The sequence below is a fragment of the Amphiprion ocellaris genome, chromosome 24 (genome assembly GCF_022539595.1).
Source record: "Amphiprion ocellaris isolate individual 3 ecotype Okinawa chromosome 24, ASM2253959v1, whole genome shotgun sequence".
Taxonomy (NCBI): Eukaryota; Metazoa; Chordata; class Actinopteri; family Pomacentridae; genus Amphiprion; species Amphiprion ocellaris.
The window spans coordinates 10,879,473-10,890,401 of NC_072789.1; the positions used below are offsets into that span (position 1 = coordinate 10,879,473).

A 10,929-nucleotide genomic window follows, 5' to 3' on the forward strand; every position below is an offset into this window, starting at 1 on the left:
GCCGGGAACACAGAGGTAGTATATTATAAAGGAGCCAATGATTTATGACATATAACATGTGAAGGCACCTTACTTTTGTACGCTTGCTTTAATAATGCAGGGTTATAAAAGACAAGACCCGGCATGTTCTCTGATCCACGGTGGAACGGATCAGGATCTGGGCGACAGCTGCTGCTCAGCACACATCACACTCTGACTGCCTTTTCTCAATCCCTGCATTTCATGTTTCGCACTCCTTCTCCTGGCATCTTTCTTTCTCTTCGAACACCACTTCCTGTGTCTTGATTGGCTGTCAGAGGCAACTATGATGACCGTCACTGCAGCTTAAAGTAACTCATCATGAGACATTGTTTAGACAGTGCGGGCACATTGAAAAAAGCTGCTTTTTTGTTTTCAAAAATAAGGACATTTCTAAGTGACCCCAAACTTTTGAACGATAGTGTTTGTGTATATTTTAATGTGGATGTGCTTCCCTAGAAATTTACATTCTAGAGTAATCAATAGTTTCCAGATGGAGTTATTGCAGTCTTCTAGTGAAATTTTTGACATTGTTTTATATATGGTAGATTAACAAAATATCACAATGTCAGTATTCTACGGTATCCTGCAGCTTTACTATGTTGATATGTGTCCCATAGCGTGTCTCAAACAAGCATTAATGGGGCAACATGGAAATCCAGAAATCTAATTTGCTGTCTAGAGTTAGCAGCTCTGATTAAAATGAATCCAGTTCTAGAAAATGATGGTTCATTTTGCCCAGAGTTCATGTTAATGCACAATGAAAGTGTTTCTCAGCTCTGCCTTAGCGCTGACTTGTGTCTTCTATATTATTCTGTGTGTTGACTGTTCTACAGCACCATGACCGTCCTGCTTTGTGTTAATCCAGTAGATTATTTTCGTCTCTACGGTCTCTTCTACATGTGTGAGAAGCATCACGATATTTAGTTCCTTCTGTGTTTACTGTGGCTTTCAGGGTATTTCCCACTAAGGCATTAATTTAAGTATTAGTGTTAGATCCTCCAAGTGCTGCTCTCTTCCTCCTTCAGAGCCACCTTCTACTCCATCACTTCATCCTTCCCCCACTCACTCTGCTTGGTGTTCATGTTACATCTATCTTCTAGAAATACTAGAGGGATTTTTCTCACTCGTAGAAAGTTTTCAAAGAAAGTCAAAAAGGTCTTTCGGCTAATACTTCCTTCTGTTTTTTGCCTCTCCTGCCTCTTCACTGTTCTGTTGTATTCAGCAGGAAGGGCTACTGCAGGGATTTCCTTGTGTTTGGTATTACAAGTGAGAAACGTCCTGTGGCTAATGTTTCTCACGTTCTCCTCTGTTTTATAGCCTCGGCTCTCACGCCGGCGTCGACCTACCTGGATTTTGCCCCAAACATTTCCCTCGGCTTTGATGCTTCTGTAATTCCCCTGCTTTCTCTCCTCCAGTATTCAGCGGGCAGCTCTGGCCATCATAGAGCACTACTACTGTGATTTTCCAGTCCACAACCCGGCGCTGCTTTCCGCCTCCAAGTCCCGCGCTGCCAAACACCTGGCTGGCCTTAAGGTCTACAACGTGGATGGTGAGTTCCCAGCAGCCCCGGCTGAGGGTGAGTGGGATGCTCTATGTTGTGTCTTTGTTAGTGCTTTGGTTTTTCTGTGTGTTTTGGAGTCTCAAACATTTGCTTTTGCTTCCTTATGCCGGTCGTCCAACATTGTTTTACGTCTGTTTGTTTAAATGTACACAGAAAGAAACAATTAGGAATAATGTGTAGTGTTGCTCTATTTATCTGACTGCAGGGCTGCAGTTTTTATTTCTGATTAGTTTGCCTCATAATTCCTTGTTTGTTTGGTCTATAAATGTCATAAAATACTTAATGATGCGAGTTTACATGAGTTTACAGTTATATTTGAGAGAAAAAAACATCAAATCCTCACATTTTAGAGATTGGAATCAACATGATTGCTGAGTAATTTGTTATATGTGGTAGTGCTACAAGTCTTAAATTGCTTATTTTGTCCATACATTAAAAAAAAAAACAAGAAAAACACTTAGAGAGTGCAGTACTCCACCACTGCTGCTCAGTCGTCGTATCATTTCCGACAGATGAAATCTTTAAAAAAATTTGTGGTCCACAGCAGTGGATTTGTTGTAGGATCACAATCATGTGATCGTCAGCAGGCAGCTGATGTAGTGTTCACTTGTTGTCATAGTTACAGTGCCACTATCTCGCAATGATACAGAAATTCTTCGCAAATCCGTGGATCCAGACTATAAGCTGCATCACTGCCAAAATCTAATCAATTGGTCCTTGTGCCATTTCTGACCTTCCGCTTCATTTTGGGATAAATTATCGATACACTGGCACCAATATTGTAGTGCAATGTGTTTTTATTAAAACTCTCAGGAGCTCTGAACAGATCTCCATGATCACAGTCATGGTGACTCCTCGTGGTGGTGAATAAATACACCATTCCTGCTGTTTTGCCTTTTTATGTGTATTTCTAACTCTTCAGCTACACCTATATCGTGATATATGACAGTAACAAGTGAGTTTCTCACTGTTTCTAAGACATATCATGCACCTTTCAAGTCTCAGCAGGTTGATTCTGGGCTGGAATGTGCTAAATCAAACGGCTGCCCGCAAGGAAGAAAATTGATCTGCAAACATAGCATAAGTGGAAAATTGTCCACAGTAATATAAAGCACAGGTGATTTGTAGTTTTGTGGGCTACAACATGCAAAAACACAAGTGTGCTCATCTGATATGCGCCCCGGTTAAACCCTCTGGTATGTTCTGAACTGGTGGGAATGAGATTTTTGAAGTGCCTGCCTAAACTGTTGACTTTCTCCTCTCCTTGTGTGTCTCTTTACACTAACCCCTTAAGCCTTCTTTAGAGCTAAACTGAAAGCCTACCTTTTGGACAGTAAGTAACAGCAGCACTGCTCCTAACTAAAGCACCCTCACAGACTGCCTGCTGCCGCTTCACTTAATAAAAGCTTTCCCTTTGATGAAACTCACACCTCCCCGCTCTTCTTTACTCTTTGCATGCCACGGGTTGATGAAAAAGTTCCAAGTCATCCTTACGACAGCTGGCAGAATGTAACACAAACCCTCTATTAAATTACCGCTGTCCCTTAAGTGTACTCAAGCTTCACCTAAATGCGCTAACTTGACTCCCCCTTTCTTTTTCTTTTTTTCTGCTGCCATTCGTCTCCCTGCTTTCTTCTCCCTCCTCTCAGATGTTAGTGGGAGCCAGTCACAGAGATGGCTGATAAATCAATAGCTATTACGCTGTTCGTCTTGTCATTTCTCTCTCGAGTCTTATCCTGCAGCAGTCGCTCGGGGACCTCTCCGTCTTTCTCTCTCGTCTCCAGCTTTTCCTTCCCGCTCCTTCTTGCTTTCTGCAGCTGCGCTGACGTTGTAATAAATAATCCAACTCGGGGACAGACAATAATCTTCCCTTGATTAAAGAGTGGTGAAGCCCTGAGCACCAAGCAGCCATAACACTCAATTACACTGTGTCCAAATGGCTTCAGGTGATTTTATGATCCCTGACAAGCAAATTTAGTCTCTGTGTTGTTTCCTTTGCTCTGCGTGCTGGAAATCCATCATTTTCCTTGCAAATCAGTTGTCACATTTATGTTAGGCTCAAAAAAGCGAAATTAAAAAACTAATCAAAGATTTGTTAAAAAATAGACAACAATACACATTGTTGTGTGTATTTTGAAAACATGTTAAAAAATGGTTGTTTAGTTTGTGAAACAAGTGAAAGAAAGGACTCTTTCAGGCCACATTAAAATCAAATCCAAAATAATTTTCATCTTTCTTTCATTCTTTTAAATATTTCATTAAGGCACAAATGCATAATAAATGCACGCTTAAAAAGAAATGACTGCCGCACATCCCAAAACGCAAGATTTCCACTCCTTCCCTTATCAAGGTGTTCTTTTCATTCAAACATGTAAATCTTGAGCACATGATGTCCAGTGGGTGTTTGAATATTGGATGGGACATTAACCAGAATTTTTAAGCAGCAATTTGTGCCTTTTCTGTATGATTTTATGGTGAAAGTATCGTTTTGTATGTCAGAGAAAACACAAGCTTCTACCTTTAGGAGATAATTCAGAATATAGTGGAATATCTATTGATCTAATTACATTTTCCACACTAGTTTCAGTGGTTCTTCGGCTCATAACTGAAATTTTAGAATTAAAATAAAGAACAAACTCCTGCCCTTTTGTAAGGCCTGGTTTAGTAACATTTGTCTTCTGTTTATTTCATGTTTTTGTTGGGGACAAATGCACAAGTTCTAAATATTAGGGAGGTATATTCACAGGGGTCCCTCCTAAATCTACATTTTTTAATTTCAGCCCCCTCAGCTTTATCCAGATGTTGTGTTGTTTTCAGACAATGACTTTGTGATGAAGTGGCAGATTTCAACATTCATTTACTATGTTTGCTGCAGCGGTTGTATTTCCTTTTTTCACTTGAAAAATTAACAAAATGTGTGATTTTCCCAAACTGTTGCATACAACTGTACCTATAACAAGATGTAGTTGATCCAGATGTAGGTCGCATTTTTGTGCTAATTATATTAATATATTATTTTCTGCATTGAATATCTTTACTTAGTAATGACTTAAACTACAACAGGAGATTCATGAGACAAAACATCTGTGGTCGCACTTTTTAAAAAAAACTTTTTAACTTTGAGAAGTTGGCTTTCAAACAGCTTCCACTTTCCCATACAACAGCGCAGATCTCAGGTCAGCACATCAAATTATACCTGCACTTACTTTATATAGACATGATCTGATCTTGGACATTTCCAGGGAGATTAAACGCTGATTTGGCCACTTGTGTAATCTTACTGTGTTCATGTGACCGAACAGACCTGGATGTGGTCTGTGGCTGTCTGGGAACTGGGACTTCTGGGGCATTTCTGCTGGTCTTGACGAACCCTGAGTAGTTTCACTGCAGTATGAAGTTATGAGACCATCAGTCAAGCTTGAATCTGTTACAAAAAACTGGAATCAACATGTTTCCAAATGTCCACAGGTGTTTCTAATACTGGAAGAGAAGTGGTGGCTCCACGTTCTCTAGATATTTTACGACTTTTATCATGAAAGTGACTGTATTTCACTTTGGTTTGCTTCTACTTTGACATTTTAAATCTTCCAAGCAGAAAGTGGTTTCAAAAAGAAATATAAAAAATCAGAGTTTACCTTCTCTTGACGTTCAGCATAACATTTCTCACCCATAAATTCCATCTGAGTAATACCAAAAGCAGGGTGGAATGAAATCTTCTTCCTCTTTATCCATGAATTATTCTGTTCATGCTCGATCTCTGCGCCAACATTAATAATTCACCGGCTCTGCCTTCTTTTAACCTGCATTAGCATCAGGGAGGGTTCATCAGCAGCCTCCCATCCTAATTCTAAAAACGTAAACTTTTGAAGTCGCCCCAGACGCTTATTTAATTGGATGCTCGTGCCTCCTGAAGGCAGCGAGTGGCAGAAGACTGCGAATGTTTGATTATCAGCAGCCATAAGTGGGCGAGCTGCGTGTTTTAGATTTTCAAATGATCACAGCGCAAGGAGCAATTAAAAATTACTACTCTGTGTGGCTATTCCTGTCAGCTCCTGGGGATTTAATGCTGCAGGTGATATAAGGAAATGGACCGAGGTGTATGTGCATTAATAATGAACCCTCTCCACTCTAACAGCAGCTTGTTCCCTCACATTGCACTTTATGTCATCACCAAAGATTTCTTTCTTCCCTCACCGTCTCTGAGGCCGTGAGCGCCACTTTACCTGTGAAGTCAGACTCCCAGACTTACAGAAGCCGTTCTTATGGAATCTTTTTCCTCTCAACAGGTCCAGGGAACAACGCAGCAGCAGGACTCGCCCACTCCCAGTCCAGAGCCATGATCGCAGCTGCAGCCCGCCGCCGAGACACGAGCCACAACGAGCTTTACTACGAAGAGGCTGAGCACGAGAGGCGAGTCCGCAAACGCAAAGCACGGTGAGTCAAACAGCAACTCTTAAGGCCAACTTGTGAAATTTCATCGTCCTCCAAATGCACAAAGGTGTACATGAACCCCTCTGTGGGCGAAATTTGTCACTGTCTGCACTGCAAGCAGCCCGACTGCACCATAAATACAAATAGTGATTAGGCCAGCTACTTGTTATAAGCAGCGACTGGACAAGAAAACTCGCTGTCAGCAACTGGAGTAGTCACTGCTGGAAGTTATTTGGAAGTGGTTTGATTTATACAGGCTCAAACACAGTGGGGACTTCTAAATTCTCCAGAAGTCCTGTGCTCTGTCACCCACTGTTCTGGGCACAGCTCAAGAATAATCACTGATACAGTGCAATCTGTTAGCTGCTGCTATATCCTGTAAAAAGTGCAGCTTTTAATAAACACCCACGGGGGTCCTGTGTGTTACTCTGCATCGACTGACTGCGAATTAGCCTTAAACTAGCATGAATGGAGCAATATTACACTTCCAGGAGTCTAAAAATGATTCAAATTTCAGGCAGAGCCTCAAAGTATCAGGAATTGGATGGAAATACACAAAGAAACCTTTACATGTAAATAAATATGTACACTATCGTTCAAAAGTTTGTGGTCACTTGGAAATGTCCTTATTTTTGAAAGAAAATCAGTTTTGTTCAATGAAGATAACATTAAATGAATCAGAAATCCAGTCTAGACATTGTTAATGTGGTAAATGACTATTCTAGCTGGAAATTTTTAATGGAATATCTCCATAGGGGTACAGAGGAACATTTCCAGCAACCATCACTCCTGTGTTCTAATGCTACATTGTGTTAGCTAATGGTGTTGAAAGGCTCATTGATGATTAGAAAACCCTTGTGCAATTATGTTAGCACATGGATAAAAGTGTGAGTTTTCATGGAAAACATGAAATTGTCCGGGTGAACTTATGATCGGTAGTGTACATGATTCATTTCATCAGACAAGAGTATAAACTTAATTTGCTGCTTCCTTCCAGCCTGGTGGTGGCAGTAGAGGAGGCCTTTACCCACATCAAGCGAATGCAGGAGGAGGAGCAGAAAAAGGCTCCAGGGGACGTGATGGACCCCCGAGAGGCAGCACAAGCCATCTTCCCCTCCATGGCTCGGGCCCTGCAGAAGTACCTGAGGACCACCAAGCAGCAGCACTGCCACAGCATGGAGAGCATCCAGCAGCACCTGGCCTTCTGCATCACCAACAACATGACGCCCAAGGTCTGTCCTCAACGCCTGGCGGTCACGTTCAGGATCTTTTCATTAATTGTTGATTTTTTTAAGAGCTTAAGATCCAGCACTACATGATAAAGGTGTTTATCTTTCCGTTCGTCCCTCCCAGGCGTTCCTGGAGAGCTACCTGACCCCGGGGCCGACCCTGCAGTACAGCCGGGACCACTGGCTGGCCCGTCAGTGGACGCTCATCAGTGAAGCGTCCGTCACCAGCGGCCTGAAAGACGGCAGCATCTTCCTGCTCAAATGTGTGGACTTCAGCCTGGTGGTGACGTCCAAGAAGATCCCCTACATCCAGATGTCTGAGGAGTACATCGACCCCAAATCACACAAGTTTGTCCTGCGGCTACAGTCCGAAACCTCCGTGTAGGACAACAGATGTCTTTTTTTAAAATTCCTCACCCTATTGCGTTGCTCTCAAATGTTTTCATTTTGGGTTTGCAGTTTTTATTTTTACTTCTTTGGATTTTTTTTTATATATTATTATATGAATCTATATACTACACACGTCTGAATATATTGATCTTTTAATGTTTGATTTGGATGAAAAGAAGAATAGTCGAAGCCTCGGATGTGGTTGTGTGCACATATGTGTGAGTGTATGGGTGTGTGTGTGTGTGTCATTTTGTGTCATCGCAATCACTCGTTCCCTTTGTGTTTGAGACGATGGAGCCAAACAAGATGGGAACAAGAAACTTTTTTAGGTTTCTGACGCCCTCACAGGGACTCCATGGTGTCTGTGTGGAGTTTCCACAGGACGGACAGACAGACAGACAAACAGACAAACCACTAAGGACTGCCATGGTGTGACTCCAAGTTTGATATTTAAAGCCTGATGGAAGCTATGTTGCCTGTACTGTCATCTCCTTGACAACATTTGGAAGTACTTGGATGCTTTTGGACGTCGTCTCATGAAAATCAAATTAAATGCATTGACAAAAAACATGAAACAACTTCAATCAGATGTTGCATCAAAAGCACCTTTGAGTGTAGAAAGGAAAGAAATGCCTAGAAGTGTGGGAACAGGATCTCAGCTTGCTCTGAAAGAATGTGGGACAGTTTTCTCCTCATCACTATTTCAGGACGTCTGCAAACTCCTCCAGACAGACTCTCCTCCTGACAGTTGAGATGTCACCCTCCACCACGTCCGGTCTGTGGCCGACAGTAGCACCTGCGGGTGCTAATTTTAGCTGCCAAATTGGGACATTTTGAGTTGCAGGATTCTTCTCCAGGTGCAATGGAGCAAAATCTGCGATATTTCCACTCCAGTTGGGAACAACATGAGCATGCGATGTTAACCACCAGGATGAACTCGTAACGTACCGAATAAGAGACATGCAGAGATGGAGACATGGCCAAGAGCATTTGCCCTGCATCACCGGCTCAGTAACCTTCTCAGGGCTTCCGTGTCGGACTGGATGGGAAGGGAAGGCAGCGGGGGAGACGTCATGCCAGAGAATAGAAGTACTACTGATTTCTCCACAAGAGTTCCTCCATTTTTTTGTTAAAACAGCAGCAAATCCAAAGTAGCTCTGAAGTGGAGATGAAAACGGTAATTTTAGTATAATGTCCCATTTTCACGGCACTAACCCACTCTTCTGTTTTTCTAACAGTTTCATACTTTGGTTCATTCTGATCGTTCACTCTTTGCTGTACTCCTGATCAACATTAAGCTGCTGTCTACGAAAGTCCACACTTCTGATGTCATTTTTTCACATTAAAAGGCTACTTTTAAAGGGAAAGCTGCAAGACTTTTATTTCTCAGATTATTTGACTGTCAGCAATGTAGCGAGACGGGAAACATGCAGCGACACGTGTGACAACCTGCTACAAAGTGGAGTGTGTTGTGGATGTGTGTTACTGTGTTTACATCAGCAAATATGGAACGTGTCTACAGGAGGGGTGTGCTTGTATTGATTTATGATTGATTGATACTGTATTGGTGTTCTCAAACCCTGGCTGCAGCTGATTGGATTTCACTTGAGGCCTTGAGACTCCTGGAACAACTTTCTGTTGTGTGACGAAAACATTTTTGTACATTTTTAAGTTGAGCTGCTGAGTCTGTTCTCGTTTGAGATCAACAATTGTTAGTTTTAAAGATTTTCAGGAGCAACAAGTAGTGGAAGAAGACCAGATCCTGTGGACACGTGCCGTTAACAAGGCTTTTAATGTGAAAAGTTTCTTCTTGTTTCATGGTCATGGTGTGAAAGTGGAATTATACTGAATTTATCAATACTGCAAATGAATAGCTAAATATCTGGTTCATTGAGCCGCTCAGCTAAGCAAAGATTTTACCGTATTTCAGTGTGATTTCATCCTTCAGGGCTCACAGGGTTTGATTTTATCACATGGAATTATTATATCTGACAGTGAACCAGCAGAGTATAAACAGAGCTGCAGCAGGGTGGAACCTCCTTCCCAACTGGACTGTCTGGTTTTCCTTCACTGCCTTTTCTCACCTCTGTTGTCTGATAAACATGCAAATCCCTCGAGGTCTGTTCTTTGACGGAAGGGATTTTTTTTCTTGATATCTCTTTCACCCAACGATTCAGCTAAATCCAGATAAGCATGGTTAAATTAAGATTCCTCTGCTCCTGTCATAATCTAATCTGGAAAAACTGAAAAAAAGACACACTAAACTCATGTGGAAGAAGACTATCTAACAATATGTGGTGTGCTGTGAGCTGTGTTGTCCACTACTGCCCCCTGGCTACTAAACCCGGCATCTGTTCATATACAGAACAATACTGCTCATTTCTGCAACTTCACTGTAAGAAAACTCAAAGTTAAGCCACCTGGAAAGAATAGAAGTTCTTTCTGTTTCATGTGTAACAGCAGATATCCTTTTTTTTGTTTTGTTTTTAATTAAACACTTGCCACTGGTCATGTTTTGTACTGACTGACAGATGAACTTTGTATGATCCCAATGTGACTGTGCCTCCTGTTTTTACACTGTATCTATTTATGTAAACAAGCATGTGTGTGTGTGTTTATGTATGTGTGTGTTCCATTCCAGTTCCCAGCCTTCCTCCTGCCCCCCTCCTCCTCCTCCTCCTCCTCCTCTTCATCAGCTCCATCTGTCCCACTGCTGCCTCGTCACAGTCCTCTGTCATGGCTTGGTTTCTGATGGACAGCTTTACGATGACATTGCAATGTAAGACACGTTTCAGTTTCACAGCATTAGCATTTGTTAAAAAAAATAAAACATTTTTATGAACATTTGTAAATCTGCTGAGTATGGGGTTGATTTTATTTTTTTTTTTAACATTTTGGGTATTAAGAGGAACAGATGATTCAACCAAAGTAGGTTTATTCCATCCTAAATCATCAGCAGTTTTTTGTTTTTTTGCACACTGAAATTTGAGGCTTTGTTTCGAACAGTCAGTATTTCCTGGTCTATTAAAGTTTCTGTGTGTTTGAAAGAAAAGTCCAATCTTACATATTACTAACAATTGAAGAGTTTCGAGCACTGTTCTGTGACTGAATTCACTTTGTCAGTGTTTCCAGTTTTTTGCAGCCGTCCTCCCCTACTTTACCCGGTTTGTGATTTCCTACATATCCCAGAATACCTCTTGGCCGTCTGAAGGAACAGTTTCAGGTAAAGGTGACCAGTGAGAATGCTTTAAACTACAAAACCTGTGTGTAAAAATGAACAGTATGTATGAAACAGAA

At 41.6% G+C, this 10,929-nt stretch overlaps 1 protein-coding gene across 5 annotated transcripts in view; it reads left to right on the top strand.

The window, feature by feature from the left end:
* Positions 1–8,993, top strand: part of LOC111566541 (vang-like protein 1) — a 54,523-nt gene extending 45,530 nt beyond the window's left edge. For 4 of the 5 annotated variants that reach the window (XM_023267191.3, XM_023267193.3, XM_023267192.3 and 1 more), the window contains 4 exons: positions 1,437–1,597; positions 5,869–6,016; positions 7,011–7,245; positions 7,367–8,993. In XM_023267191.3, coding sequence (XP_023122959.1) covers positions 1,437–1,597; positions 5,869–6,016; positions 7,011–7,245; positions 7,367–7,627 — 805 coding nt within the window. In that variant the 3' untranslated portion in view covers positions 7,628–8,993. The remainder of the gene's footprint in view (positions 1–1,436; positions 1,598–5,868; positions 6,017–7,010; positions 7,246–7,366) is intronic. The other variant, XM_023267194.3, reaches the window with a different exon arrangement.
* The last annotated feature ends 1,936 nt before the right edge of the window (positions 8,994–10,929 follow it).